Raw genomic sequence first — 16466 nt, 5'->3', positions numbered from 1 at the left:
TCTGTTTATAAAAAAAATATTTATGATGTCTGTTTATAAAAAAAAATATAACCTGACAAATTAGAGATAGGCTGATCCTTACATTCCAGTTTTGTCTGAATAAAAGTCAAATTAATGCCCCTCCCCCCCCCCCCCTTTTTTTTTTTACAAATTGTTGAATGACTAGCTAATATAACTATTTGGCATGCTTCGTGCTTCTGTGAATTCTTTTTTATACTTAAAATGTACTTTCCATGCAACACATTTTGATATGAAAAACTAAATAAATAACTATGCTTTTCTTACAGTTGCAGCCCTACATTTCAAACTTTATTTTTAGCATATCATGTGCTACGATTATGTGATAAAATCACGGTACATAATTTTAAGTTCACTGCACATGTCAAACACGTTTCAAATTTTACGGAAAATACTGTCGAGTACTTTCTAGTCGAGCTGTAGCTACTCGGCTCATGCTTGAGTTTGTCCCATCTCTAACAATAAAGTTGACATCTCAGTCTGAGATAATATTGTCAAACAAAAACACGAGCTGGATGATGATGATAAAGGCACAGTTGAGGAGGACTGACCTTGAGCAGCTCGGACGCTGCGGACCGATCGTCCACGTCCACCTCGAGGCACTGGTCCAGGAAGTCCTGGAAGATAGGCGACAGCTTCTCCTTCTCCTTGATCTCCGGCTTGCCGTTGGTGGCGATGAGGTACAGCGCCCGGAGAGGGTTCTCGTTCAAGTAGGGCGGCTCCCCCTCGATCATCTCGATGGCCATGATGCCCAGCGACCAGATGTCCACCTTGGGGCCGTACTGCTTGCGCGTCACCACCTCGGGGGCCATCCAGTACGGCGTGCCCACCATGGTCGTGCGCTTCGACTGCTCCGGCGAGATTTGTGCGCAGAAGCCAAAGTCAGCTGCAGACACAAGCATGCCCATTCAGTTGGTACTCGCTCTGAATGTGAGCTCAGAGCTTACACTGTACACCTTCCTTTCTTTCTTTTTTCTTTTTTTGTTAAGTTGCTAGGGCACCAATATTAAAAACTTGTGTTATGTCATTAAAACTAACTGCAGCCGAAAGTATTAAAAAGTCACCCAAGCAGGTATATTTTAGTGAATGTTCATTTTATTGATTATGTCGCATATCATTATTTACTGATTGTAACTGTCTTAGTTCCTCTCCCCTGCAGCACAAACTAATCAGCGCCTACGGTCACTGCATGACGCAGGTAGTGCCGGCTCGGTGCCACAGCACGCTGTACTCTCCCAGTCTCTCGAGAACACAACAGAGGCGGGACACGACCAACATCAGATATTGGTAAAGGCGCTACAAGCGGTTTGAGTCTTGAACCCCACGTCAGCGATGTCACGGCCTGGGACACCGTTTCATGTCGGGTCCATGTGCCCTTGCGATAAAAAAAATAACGAACGCTCAATGCACTTTTCAATATAATACACTTAAATCACAACTGTTTTAGTGTGTTGCTACTGCCTTATTAGTTTTGTTATTTATTAAACCTTATATAAACAATATTTACATTTTCTCCTTTAGCAATGTTGTAGAGCATCAATTTAATTGTTGCCCAAAAAAAATATAAAGTTGCAAACAGTACTAGATACTGCTGAGCCACAGGATCTAGGTAGTGCTCTAGCTATCTAGTGAGATGTGAAGCAACTGTGCGACCTAGGTATTGTCAACTTGTAAAATGGAGTACTAATAGAGACGTTCTATCAGAACATGCTGTATCTTTGGTGTAGGCTCCCAAGACTCGCTACTGCTACCAAAACCCCGCCCGGACCCTCTCGCACTGCGCCATCACAGGTCAGACATGAGGCATGTGATGCCCCTCCTAACGCACGTGCTAGATGCCTGGAGGCAGTTGTTGATCGACAGGCCACAGGCGATGACGCATGCCGCATGCCATGGGTCACTTAAGGTTAAGGGGAAAGGGTGGCGGTGGGATTTTCGCCAGGCCATCTATGTCTTGAAAGACGGGCTTGATGCGTCGTAACAATATTAACTGATCTAATGTGATAAGCCATCTTTCAACTTGCACACAGTGCTAAATTTCAGTTAACAGGACAATATAAAATCTAGAATTTATTGATACAGTAGAGTCCCGCTAATCCGAACCCCGCTAATCCGAAAATCCGCCTAATCCGAACAGGGCTAGGACGAAAAAAGAAATATTTTTATAACAATTATGAACCTTGAAAAGTAAAGCAAAACAAGTTCTTTTTTTATGTACATAAGAAAATTATGATTTATATATTTCTCCTTCAATTAAAAAGAAAAAAAATATTATTACGTACATAGTACTTAAATATTTACGTAATTATATTATGCTAAATACGCTAAATAATAAAGGTGAGTTTTGTGTCTGATCTTTAATATTTGACACATCAGATGTTAAATAGCCCACGCCTCATAAAGACCATAAATGGCATTATATAAGAAAATTCCACCTAATCCGAATTTTCGCTAATCCGAAGAGGGTTCGGTCCCAATTAGTTCGGATTAGCGGGACTCTACTGTATGTTGAAAATAAGCAAACAAGAAACATTTGCAACTACTGAAAAAAAATCCTTAAAATCAAGAAAGTATACTTTATTTATAGTTTCTTTTATATTTGTCACATCACTATTAACATGAAATATCTATTGCCATGCAAATTTTGTTAAAAGATTACTTTTATACTGGGGTTAAAACCTTCAAAATATGACTTTCAAACCCACACAAATAATTAAGAAGTAATAATGTTGGTTGCACACGAGGCGACTCACTGAGCTTGACGCTGCCGTCCAGACCCAGCAGGATGTTGTCCGACTTGATGTCCCGGTGGATGACCTGGTTGCAGTGCAGGAACTCAAGAGCCTGGAGCACCTCGCGGCACACCGACGCGATCTGGCCCTCGTCCATGCACGTCTCCGTGACGACGTCCGTCAGCGAGCCCCCGGGCAGGTACTCCATCACCACCTGGCACAGCAGTCGTGTCACATATTACATACTGTACCACCTAATTCCCAGCACTAACAAAAAGACAAAGGAGAAGACTGATATATTTTATATCCTTTTTCCCTTTTGTCTATTATATTTTATTTTTTATCTATGTCCATGCTGGAGTGAGAGAGAAGAAGCGGTAAGCTACTCTTTGTCAGTTCCTTCTATAAAAACTAGCACTCATGTTACCGGCAAACTTCTGTAGGGTGCTTCTTAAATTTCAGCTGATAGTACTGAAAAATAAGTGTTTTTCATAACCTAAAAATCCACCAGTACCTTTTTCACTTTTCATAAGGCTAAATACTTTGAATATGAATCATTTCTTAGCTATATGTGCCAACTGTACATATCAAACTTAAACATCCGTTTTAATAACGTTCTTGAATATAATACATCATAAATAAATATACATATCACCAACATGGTAAAGTCAGATTAGAACAAAAACTTGATTTAGAACATGGCTGCCTCTACAAATAATGGAAATTACCAACTGCTTGAACTGCAAAGAAATCTTCGTAATATCATTGATGGAGACATTTTTAAATTATCATTTGAACCCCAAGTTATGATTGTTATGGTTTCAAAGTAATTTTCAACTTTATTTTTTTTACATCCGAATGATCCAAAAAAGAGAAAAAAGAAATGAAAGCATGTTTAAACCTAAAGAAAAAAAAAATGTAAATGCTCAGAGAACAGGACAAAGAAAGAAAGAAGTTGTGAAGTCATTTGCACTGTTAAAGACTGCGTGAAAAATTGTGTGACAGAGCTTTTTTTGGCTTGTGACTGCAAAAAGACTTCGTTAAGAATACCATGCACTGAACACATGGTTAAGATAGTGTATTAAAGTGCAGGCCTGCCGGTCGCTCACCCACAGCTCCTCGCCCACCAGGTAGCTGTCCAGGTAGTTGACCACGTTGGGGTGCTTGTTCTCTCTCATGACCAGGATCTCGTTGATGATGAGCTCCTTCTTGGGCTGCTGCGACAGGTTCATCTGCTTGATGGCCACCTCCATGCCCGTCGACGTCTCGATGGCCGTGTACACCGTGCCCGAGGCGCTGCAACAGCCGGGGGTCGCGTGGCGGGTCACGCCAGGGTCGGGACTCCCACCCCCCGAGGCTCGCCAGCAGACGGGGCACACTCACCCTTGGCCGATCTTCTCCATCTTGGTGTACTTGCGGTTGGGGTCGCCCACGCTCACGATGGTGCGCAGTCGCTCCAGGATCTCCTCGTCGCTCATCTTCTTCTTGCGCGCCTTGTCGCTGGGCGTGCGGTCCATCCCGCTCACGCTGCCGTTGTTGTTGTTGTTGCTGCGGTTCTTGTCGGCCGGCGGGGCCGCCGCCACGCCGTTCGTGGTGGTGGTTGTGGCGGTGGCGGTGGTGGTGGTTCGGGAGGGGGTGGGCGCCGGGGCTTCCTCCTCTATGGGTTTCGTGTACTGGGACACACAGCCGACACACCTGAGTGCTCTGCGTTCACACACTGATTACAAACTGAATCACCCTCTTAACAATTGTTTCACTAAAACAGTAGAATAAATTTTAATATCGTACAAGCTTTTTTAATATGCAAGGTAAGGGCATAGTTACCCAGGATAAAATAAGTTAAGTGGCATTGTATTTCCAGAATATACCAGCATCAAAATGGTAACAGATTTTACTATCACTATAAATGAAGCAAAAATTAAAGCCGCATTATGATGAAGCTGACAAATGGAGGCATTGCTACTGCAATACCGCACTACGAGGCGTGGTATGTATTATTGTGTGGTAGAGAAACAGCAGTACCCATTCTTGCAGGATGTGTAGATATTTCAGAAAGAAAAGTCAGTTGTTTTTGTAACACTTCATAAAATGAGAAGAATGCAGCAAATAAAATAAAATGTTGATTTTAACCTACTGAAATTAAATAGTCGGTACAACATCCATTATGCAACATTGAAAATTTTTTTAACTGAAACACTAATGACATAACTTACAGACCTATTACGCATTTCAATAAACATGTAAAACTTCTTTAAATCGACAAGTGATAAGAAACATGATAAAAAAAGGTTTTATCCCTGCCCATCAAAATGTTAACTTTATTTATATATTTTAAATCAATTAATGCCAATTTTCTTAATTTTGTTTTTCGTCCCCTTGCGTAATAGGTCTGAAAGTAATGTCATTAGTGTTTTAGTTATAATTTTGTCAATGCTGCGTAATGGATTCGGAAACAGTTGTACGGACTATTTCATTTCTGTGGTTTCGGAATCGACATGATATTTTATTCGCTGCAATCAGTCTCATTGTCACAGTCGCACATGCTACCTTCAACGACCGGCTACCTGCTGAGACAGCAGCGCCACCCCCGGGGGCCCGTGACTACTTCGTATTGACATTCGCCACAAACTTTGTCCACGTCTACAAAATTAAGTTACATGACTGGCTATTATTCGATACAATTGTTTAGTCAAGCAATTCAATACAGTTTAAACAGAATATGTATTAGGATATAATGCACAACCTTATACATTTCCAATTGTAGCCAGGTTTCGGTAAGTCAATGTTACCAGTTGTGTGCTTCAAAAATCACATCAAGGGTGATGACGAGATCCGCACACTGGCTGCGAGAGCGGGTGCCGCAGAGTAGCGTGCCACTCACGATGGACATGGTGCGCTCCGGGCGGGCGGCGACGGGCGGGGGCGGGGGCTCCTCCTCCACCTCGCTGCTGGTGGCCGCCGAGGTGACGCCGCCCCCCTCGGTGTCGGGCGTGCTGGAGGAGGGGGACGAGCTGGAGGGGTGGCTGACGCTGTGCTGGCTGTGGCTGGAGCCCGAGTGCGCGGCGCGCGTCCCCGCGGGCGCCAGGTCCGCGGGCGCTGGAACCCCCACCGCATCAACAACACCGTCACACACGCTCTGCCCCACTGCCCTCCGAGGTTCCTTCAGACATAACTACATAGCACGCAAAATACTTCACTAAATTATTTCTAGTGTGTAAAATGACGGATAAAAACTTGTTTAAAATGGCTTAAGGCACCACAAACTTAGAATCACTGCATTTGATAAAAAACACCGTACAATTACACATGCTCTATCCCACTGCCCTCCAAGGTTCCTTCAGACAAACATCAATAAAATTCATGTACATCAGAAATATTAACTACATAGCACGCTAAATACTTTACGATATTATTTCTAGTGTATAAAATGACAGAGAAAAACTCGTTTAAAATTGCTTAAGGCACCACAAACTTAGAATCACTGCATTTGATTAAAAAAATAATAATAATAAGATATGTTCAGTAAGGAGTTGTCAATTGTGAAACACCTCAGTTTTTACCACGTAAATTTACCACGCGGACATAATTTACGAAATGGATCAACAACATCTATGAAACATTGAGAATGAAACATTTCGTAAAGACCCATTCAGAACACAACACAGTATTTTGGTTGCTGAAGAATTCCATTAATACAAATTTTAAAACACAGATAGTCGAAACGCAGTAGTTTGAAGCGGGCACTGTGACGAAATTGTGGCATGCTAGACAGAGCCTTAAAGACTAATAATGTTACCCGTGATTTTTTGTTTGGGAGCTCGAAACGGTTTCTTAAATTCTGAATGAAAATACTTACGAAACAAACATGTCGCCAATTCAAGTTTTTCAACTATAAATTTTTACACAATTTCAGGGGCAAAGCAAGGGAAATCGCAACAGCAGTAAACTTAAAAGGATTTCCAAGAACATATTGTTTACCATATATGTAGTTTATTTAGTTTACTTACATAAGCCAACATTAATAATATCCTACAAGCTACTTATATATTAACACAACCAAGATATACAATAAAAAATAAAACTGAAAGTTAAAGGGCCGGCTTGCACAGTCACTTAAATCAATTAAAATCTAAGAATAAGCTTTGCAGGTTAATCAAATAGTTCAATCAGTAGGTGATGCAAAAGATGAAGAAGAAGATATTAATTTAATTTTGTGTATTGATGCTAACATGGAAAAACTGACTTATCCAACATGGTCCACAACAGGAAAACTTTTCCCGGCTGCAAATCCACATAATATTAAAACTTTTTTCTTTAATTTTTTTTTCAAAGTATCTCAAGTTTAGCAATTTTCTATAATATAATTTTTAAAAGAGAATTAGATTTTCTACAAATTTAATTCCCAACATCTTTTCTGTGTTACCAATGTTGAGTGAGCTCCAGTTTTTGGAACGCTTACATTTCCCGTCAACTTGATGGAATAATTCAAACGAGCTTTTTTTTTCAACTCTATAATGGCACTTAAATATGTCTTTGGTGAAACTTTTTATTTAATGTCTCAATGATAAACATACATATATGATACCCAAAAATCAATGAAACCTAAGAGCAGCATTATTGAAGCAGGATCCCTCAAAGTAACTGATGATGATTCAATAACATTTTTCCAAAGAACCGCCTAGCCTTCAAAACATCTTTGAAAAATCAATTAATTCCCTTTTCTTTAATTTTTTTCAAGACTGTATGAATTGCTTTACAATTTGTATATAAATGTTAAATTTTTACAATTTGTATTTTTTTAAATTAATACATGTTATTTACTCCACAAAAGTTTGGCCATTTTTGTAGTTTTATTAAAATTAATTTTGTATAGTATTATCATCATTACATCAGTAATTATTATTCATGATGTGATATATTACCTACATAATTTATTGAATTAGGCTATGACATTATGTATGATACATTCAAATTATTTGATTCTAGTCACCCAAATATTTATTCTTTTACAGTTTCTTCAAAAAATAACTTCTTTGTAGATAAAATAATCAGAGTTAAATGTACTGTGAAAGACATGTAATATATGTTCTAGTTGTACAAATGAATAGAAGTTGAGGCTAGGGCCCCACGATGAAGGACTAAATTTCTCTAACTGACCGACGGGTCAGACTGCCGTTCTATCCCGTCCCGAGTGTGACCCGTCGCAACAAAGCAGTTAGGCTTTTTGAAAACTTAACTCGTAGCTGCTAAAGCGTAGATGCTGGAGCCAGGGTTTTGCGATGACGGATTTGATAATTCCGCTAGTAGCAGACAGCCTTTTACTGGCAACAGGCAACCTGACGCTCTATCCCTTCTGGAGTGCGACCTGATGTTCCAGTTTCGATTGACTTAATTTAAACCTATTAAAAGAATTATTTATAAGTGCTCAACACCGTATTCCATTACATAGTTTTAAGAACACGTACTGACTGGCAGTTATTGGGCGACGAATTAAGTCCCCCACCAGGGGCCACCAGGGCCACTGGTACCAACCCAGACGCGCACATACACCAATGCGGACCACTAGGTCCAAGCTCCCGACCCCAGCATGGTTGACTCTATATGCTCTCTGCTCCAACTCTTCTTCCTGGACCATCCTTATTGTCGTGTACTGCACCTGCCTGCTTAAAGCTTGCTCTGTTTAACCCCGTGTAAATGTACTCAGGGTTTTCCCTGTGTCCATGCAGGCTTTACCTGGGCCCGACCTAACTAGTTACAGTCTATAGTTTAAGACAGGGGCGTTAGTGACGGCATCAATCGCTGCAGTGGCTGGCCAATCCCCAAACCTGCTACCCTTCCTGCATGACTGATACCCAGCTGATAAGACGTAAAGGCTTCGGGATGACACTCACTTAAGAGTCTTCCCTAACCCAGACCCCTACTAAACAAATACTTAGTTTTAGTTAGGTTAGGGAAAAAAAAAATTCTGCACTTACTATCTGTACGACAGAAAAAATGTCGGAATGAAAATGGCGGGAAATTAAATGCTCTATTAAACATTATATAATAGAAAAATCTCCGTTTTTTTTTTGGATAAAAAAAAAATTGTAAAATATTTTGGTTTTTCAGTCGCCAAACTTTTCCAGTGGCTGGCCATGTCGGTTAACTTGCGTTTCTTAATGTTGGTTTCAATATATAAAAATAAAAACTTAAAATCTTCTACCCCATTTTTTGCAAGGTACAATGTATCTATCGACTGGAATAAAATGGATTAATATTTTCCTATGCCTTGAACCACGGCTGTGCAAGCAAGCCTAAGAACCATCAGGAAATACATGCACTTCAAGTTTTCATACACTAACTACACATCAATACTAACACTAACACTATTTATAAACACATGACTAAACAATGAATCTCATCAGAAGCAGTTAGTTATACTTTCAAAAGACATGCAATTTAAATATGATTTCTACATAGAATTTAAGGTAACAACATATTTTGTAACTATTCTAAGTCTCAGAAAACCTGCATATCTGACATTCATATATGGTAGTTACCATGCATTTTCAAATATATAATATTCAACATACTTTCTAAACAAACATATGAAAAATACATCAACATGGATCTAATAAAGATCTATTCAGCTGAAAAGCAGTAAGCTCACAATCAACCAACCTTGGTAAGTCTAAAGGAAAACCTATTTCTATAAAAAAAAATCCACTTTAAGACATATTTTCCATGTAGCATGCAGGCAACTTATTAAATAGGTAATAAGGTAGGTAAGAGATTTTTCACTACTTCAGTCAAAGCCCACGAGGCAAATGTGACTCATTTTGTCGTTGTTCCAAGGACTCAGTCCTTTAGTTGTATCGTGTGTCGTAAATGACCTTGGAAGTAAGTTCTGTACTACAGAAAAGTGAATTGTTTTAGAAACAGCAAACTTGGTTTTGTGAGGATTTTTTTTGAATTTGGAAAAAAGTAGTAAGGAAGGATGAATAAATTAAAAACAGATAATCTAAGGAAATGTTTGAGAGACATTATTTCATATAAAGTTAATGGAACAGAAAAGTATTTTCTGCATGCAGAAAAATTTCTTCAAGTGTTTATAAGTAATAGTCGGACCTTTAAGTCAGCCGGGAAGTCTGAATTGTTACAGGCGTTGTGATACTTCAAGTAGTTTACCATTTTAACTAATGGTTAGGTTAGGTTTATGTATATAAATTACTGTGTTATCGTGAAAATGGTCAGCTGGGCTAAGTTAGCTACATTAAATATTGCAAAATAATTTGAATGGTTATTTAGGAATTACGAATAAAAATGTAGTAGCTTAATCAACAGTTCATGCGGTTATATTCTATTTTTAATGTACATAATCTAACCACTCATTAAAATGGTAAACTAGTTAAGAATCACAATGTCCTCTTAGAGGATTCAAAAACACTTCAAGAGGTGAAATGTTATGTTTTTTTTTTCTTTCAGAAAAGAAGCTCTCCTTTAGGACTACCTTAACCTTTACCAATACAACATCTCGTAAAGAATCGAATTAACATTGGTTAGACAACATAAATACACACCAGGGAGTACACAATCACAAAAGTTTTTACATGCATACTTAAAATTTACGGAAAACACAGTGAAGCAGCCAATCTCAAGAAATGTAATAAAAGTAAATTGGCTATAAACAACAAATTGAACACAATGTGAAGCTACAAGTTCCACACAAAGTTAACAACCTGATGTGTTAAGTGCTCCGACAAAGTGCTGTGTTTTCACGTGCCACGCCCGCGACAAACACCAAATAAAGCTACACCCCCTCAGGCTCATGCAAGACGGAAGCGTACTCAGACCACATCGACTATACACCTTACAGACAGAACCATTAGGATGCCACACCCAGACTATATATATTTAAACCATTTTTTTTTGCTATTGTAATTTTTTTTACTTTTCCCCTCTACCAGCACGACGGAGCTCTAGAGACAATACGTATGACAGGTGTTATGTGAGTGGTCTACGTACCCCTTAGGAGACAACATTGTACTAAGCTCTCACCCATCATCTTGGTGGTGGTCATGTACTTGGAGCCCTTGGCCTCCTTGCTGGAGCTGTCGAACCAGTTGAGCACGTCTAGCACTGCCTGGGGGTTCTTCTTCTGCTCCTGCTTACTGATGTTGGAGCTCATGAGCAGGCGGGCCCAGGCCTCCGGCATGCCCTGCGCCAGCACCACACACTCCTGCGTTACGTCATCCAGCACTACGGCCGACACCACACACTCCTGCGTTACGTCATCCAGCACTACGGCCGACACCACACACTCCTGCGTTACGTCATCCAGCACTACGACCAGCACCACACACTCCTGCGTTACGTCATCCAGCACTACGGCCGACACCACACACTCCTGCGTTACGTCATCCAGCACTACGACCAACACCACACACTCCTGCGTTACGCGATCCAGCACTACGACCGACACCACACATGCGTGCGCACACTTGTTTTACACTACATCGCTATTATCAGTACCAAAAAACGCTCTTCTTTTGCATCGTTCGTCACTATCAACAACACACTCCTGCGTTACGTCATCCAGCACTATGGCCAACCCCACTCACACTCCACTGTTACCAACACCACACACACACACACACTTGTTTTACACTCCATCGCTACCACAAACGCTCTTCTTTTGCACCGTCCGTCACTATCAACAAAACACTCCTGCGTTATGTCATCCAGCACTATGACCAACACCACAAACACTCCACTGTTACCAACACCACACACACACACTTGTTTTGCACTCCATCGCTATCATCAATACCACAAACGCTCTTCTTTTGCACCGTCCGTCACTATCAACAAAACACTCCTGCGTTATGTCATCCAGCACTATGGCAAACACCACTCACACTCCACTGTTACCAACACCACACACACACACTTGTTTTACACTCCATCGCTATTATCAGTACCACAAACGCTCTTCTTTTGCACCGTCCGTCACTATCATCAACACACTCCTGTGTTACGTCATCCAGCACTCTGACCAACACCACACACACACACACTTGTTTTGCACTCCATCGCTATCATCAATACCACAAACGCTCTTCTTTTGCACTGTCCGTCACTATCAACAACACACTCCTGCGTTACGTCATCCAGCACTATGACCAACACCACACACACACACACTTGTTTTGCACTCCATCGCTATCATCAATACCACAAACGCTCTTCTTTTGCACCGTCCGTCACTATCATCAACACACTCCTGCGTTACGTCATCCAGCACTATGGCCAACCCCACTCACACTATACTGTTTCCAGCACTATGGCCAACCCCACTCACACTACACTGTTACCAACACCACACACACACACACACACTTGTTTTACACTCCATCGCTATCATCAATACCACAAACGCTCTTCTTTTGCACCGTCCGTCACTATCAACAACACACTCCTGTGTTACACCATCCACCACTACCACAAACATCATGACTACGGTACAACACTTACCACTATAACCAACACCTGACACAGTCCTGCATTACACCATCCATCACTAATACCAACATCATCTGTTTTAAAACGTTCATTTCTATTACCAACACCACAAACTCTTGTTTCAAATTGTCTTATCGCTATTTATGCCACACACACACACACCTGTGTTACAATAATCATCACTATAACCATCACAGCACATACACCTGTTTACACCATTCATCACAATTACCAACAACACACACACTCCTGTGTAACATCATCCCATTAAGTGTCCATCACTATAACCAATAACATGTACACTCCTTTGTTACAACTTCCATCACTATTACTAGCATCATCCTGTTACAACATTCATCACTATTACCAACACCATAAACTCTTGTTTTACATTGTTCATTGCTAATTTCAACACCTCACATACTGCTGTGTTACACTATCACTATAACCAACACCTGATACAGTCTTGCGTTTTAGGTACCATACATCATTCCTGACAAAATTACTTATTTATATTATTTACTTGACTTTTTTTTGCCACAATTAAGGAGTGTACACCTTCTCTTAACTGAACCATGAGACATAAACAATGTATAATAAGTTATATCTAAAAAATCAAACATGAAATTACATAATTACAAATTACAGGAAATACTGATGAATCATCTACCAATTTAACATCCAAGTTTAGTACTGAAATCAACCATATAAAATAATGTTTTAAATATAAAAAAAATACTAACCTAAAACATATAAGTTTTTATTTAAATAGAATAATATTCAAATATAAATAAAATTATTATTATTATTATACTGTCATTCTTTAACACATATATTCAGTATTCCATTGGTTAAGTCTCTGTGAATTTAGAGAGGAATTTTTTTTAATATTAATTTTGTTAACATCTTAGTACACCACTTGTGTCGCACATCCTGACCAAGGCTGTTCCAGAGGCAAGATGTAGTAATTGTAAAGGATTTCCACATTGTTTTGGTTTTATGCAAGGGTACTTCAAGTTCACAGTTTGATTTAGAAAGGTTCCCAAAACTGTGGCAAGCTTAAAAATGTAAATCACCGGGATAAATATTGGGTAGTACTTATCTGCTTTAAGTATTTTATGCAGCATAAGTAGAGTTCTGTGATCAATTTTTGTGAAGTTTAAGCCAGCCTAGTTTTTTATAGTAATTGTGTCGGGACCACAAAATTTAAGATTATAAATAAAGTGAATGCAAGTATTTTGAATTTTTGGCAGTCCTTTTCCCAAGTAGTCTGCAATGTCAATGTATAATATGTCACAGTAATCAAGATTAACCATTAATGACTGCATAAGTGGGGCTTCTACACTCACTGGCAGGAAATTCTTTAGATGATTAAGATAGTGAAGCACAGAATATGATTTTTTATAAACATGGGCCACATTATTTGCTGCCCAGGATAGATGTTCATCCATTATAATGCCCAAGTTCTTAAAAGAATTTAAAAGCTAAATTGTTTGTGCTTCCTAAAGTGACGTCTTAGGAAAGATTTTTTTACAGGCTATGCATGAGAGGTAAAGAACCAACTAAAATACTTTGTGCTTTAACTGGATTAATAATAACACCACATTCTAATTGCTTCAAGATCATTATTCAATTTCCAAATCATAGGTACAATGCAGTTTTTGTCAGCGTCAATGAGCAATTGCATGTCATCTGCATAAAGGTGTTATTTGGTGAGTGTTGTTTGGCTTACTATGTTATTGATAATATGAAAAAAAAAAAAAAGTAAAGTATCTAGGATAGACCCTAGAGAAACACCCACTTTAATAGCTTTCCACGTTGACAGGCGATCATCAATTGTGACACATTGGTAACAGTCGGCTAAGTATGATTCAAACCAAAGACATGCACTCATCAAAACATTACAAAGGCTATGCATTTTGGCTAATAAGTTGTTGTTGTTGTTGTTGTCAACTGTGGCATACGCTTTACTGAAGTCAATTAGAGTAGTAGACTCACATGTTTCCTGTCCACAGATGTACATATTTCTTCAGTTACGTTTAGAAGTGCTGGGCACTTGTATGTTCAGGTCGGAATCCAGACTGATAATCATCAAGCAGGTTACTATTATGCATAAACGTAACAAGTTGTTGGTATATAATATGTTTGAGTGCTTTGGAAAGGGCAGGCAGAATGCTATTGGGCAGTGGTCCCGATTCCACAGCAAGAATCGAAATTTTTGCAATTAGTTGAACCTGTGCATATATATTTCCAGCAAGGCGGGAATGTACACATCAGTGTAGAAACATTAAAAATATGTGTAGCTAAGGATTACAATAATATCTCCAAAAATTATATCTTTTTAACCTTATGTAGCTGAAATGCTGTTTATTTCCTAATTCTGTTTTCGCACTTTTTTTTTCCTTTTGAGATCCAGAAGGGACCCCAGGACAATGCCCCCTGGCCACGTCTCTGCTGCCCTCTGGCGACTTTCGTATGGGTTCTTGTCCAGCCATCAGGACCTTGGTTTTTTCAAGGCTTCTCAAAATCGTCATCTTTCTGTGAGCCGTGTCTGACCCTTCCTCCGATTCCACTCGTTGACATGACAGTAAGGTTCATTAGAACAATCTACATGAGAGAGGATGAGCTGAGAAGGGACCAGCCACACAACGCTAGAGCCCGCTGCACAGGCAGCCGGTGGAGTAGCCACGCAGTCAGCCAATGAGCTGCTGAATTGCCACCGCACTTCCTTCCTTGGTCAATTTCTTACAACTTTCATCATTATACTCTACGATTCCCTGTTCCACCAAAACATAGCTTTAAGTATATTTCAATCGTGCTTGGCCTTTAAATTGTTAGAAATTACTAAACAAAACCTTGAGACATTACTATTGTTATTAATTCAATTTTTTTTAATTTGACAATTTTTATACTTTTTAATAAAAAGAAGGATTGCTATAGGAAATATAGTTGTGTTAACAACATACCATTTCTGTAATTTTGTTTTCTCTTTGTCAATAAATGGTGTTACAGTGATAAACTGGTAACTTTTCAATAGGTGGTTGGAATTTGTAGAAAGTTGTGCTGGAATTAGTCAGTTCTTGCAAAGGAGATACACTTCTTTGGGCGTGCAGTGAACACACTTCGGTCAACGCGATTTTTGTCTGTGTGCAGGCAATACCAGTGGTACAGGCAATGCATCACAAATAAATAAATAAAATACACAATTTGAGATACCACTGAATTCAAAGGAGCTCATTTTTCAATTGGGAGGCGTCAAAGTGGAACACGGGAGTGATTATTCCATTGTTTTTAGATTAAAACTGGACTAAATTTTTTTTTTTATACATTAAAATATAACTGTAAACAATTTGAGCTAGCCACAAGTCACAAAAGTACTGAATACCAGTATTTTTCAGGCATCATATACCCTGTTGATGAGTCAGTACGGGGCCAGAAGTAAAGAGAGGGTTGTAACAAAAGTCAATTTATATATATATATATATATGTGAATTATATATTCATATAATGTTATGAAAATCTAAGTTTAATACTCACTTTAATTACCTCTAAGTACACTTGAATGTTGTGAATTTCGCTTACAAAGTGCCACTTTGTTTCGCTTTATTTTTTTTTTTTTGGTAGTTGTAATAAATTTGTAATAATTCAATCTTATGTGTCATATTTAGTACAAAATACCAACACTATCATTAGTTTTAGGGAATACATGCATCTGTTTGTTGAAACAACTACAATAAAAATATAGTACATATACTTCACTATAAACCTAAGAATTATGACTAAAAAAACCCATTAAAAGTAACTATTTACATTTGCAATTAAGTACTTATTTCTAAAACAAATAACCCTAGAAATATAAATAATACCACTTCACAGCTACCCATGCAGAAGAACTTACAAAGAAATTTTTATGAAAAGGACACAACTTTGCACATGTATCGCATGCACCGAGCACACAGTGGATGCGCAACTGAATATAAAACACAGACGGTGTCTCCACCGGTCTAACTCTAATGTGAAAATCAAACATTACTCACTTTCAACGGCAGCTTGAAACAAAACAAGGAAACCAATAATCAGTCTGCGGTGCCAAAGACTGAAGCAAGAAGAAGCAGACAGCATACAGAGATCACTCAATGAGACAGCACAGGGATTGGCTACGTTACGTGGTGACAAGGCAACACAGACAAATCTATGCTGGGGCCACACACCTGT

At 39.1% G+C, this 16466-nt stretch overlaps 1 protein-coding gene across 1 annotated transcript in view; it reads right to left on the bottom strand.

The window, feature by feature from the left end:
* LOC134537436 (serine/threonine-protein kinase Pak) overlaps nucleotides 1-16466 on the bottom strand; it is a 38654-nt gene that overhangs the window by 11248 nt on the left and 10940 nt on the right. Inside the window, exons 3-8 of the mRNA XM_063377865.1 lie at nucleotides 10788-10947; nucleotides 5632-5846; nucleotides 4134-4423; nucleotides 3860-4046; nucleotides 2772-2964; nucleotides 570-904 (exon numbers count right to left, since the gene is read on the bottom strand). Coding sequence (XP_063233935.1) covers nucleotides 570-904; nucleotides 2772-2964; nucleotides 3860-4046; nucleotides 4134-4423; nucleotides 5632-5846; nucleotides 10788-10947 — 1380 coding nt within the window. The remainder of the gene's footprint in view (nucleotides 1-569; nucleotides 905-2771; nucleotides 2965-3859; nucleotides 4047-4133; nucleotides 4424-5631; nucleotides 5847-10787; nucleotides 10948-16466) is intronic.

This window comes from Bacillus rossius, chromosome 12 (genome assembly GCF_032445375.1).
Source record: "Bacillus rossius redtenbacheri isolate Brsri chromosome 12, Brsri_v3, whole genome shotgun sequence".
Classification (NCBI taxonomy): Eukaryota; Metazoa; Arthropoda; class Insecta; order Phasmatodea; family Bacillidae; genus Bacillus; species Bacillus rossius.
The sequence above is the reverse complement of the archived record's forward strand: the minus strand, read 5'-3'. Positions and strand labels throughout refer to the sequence as shown.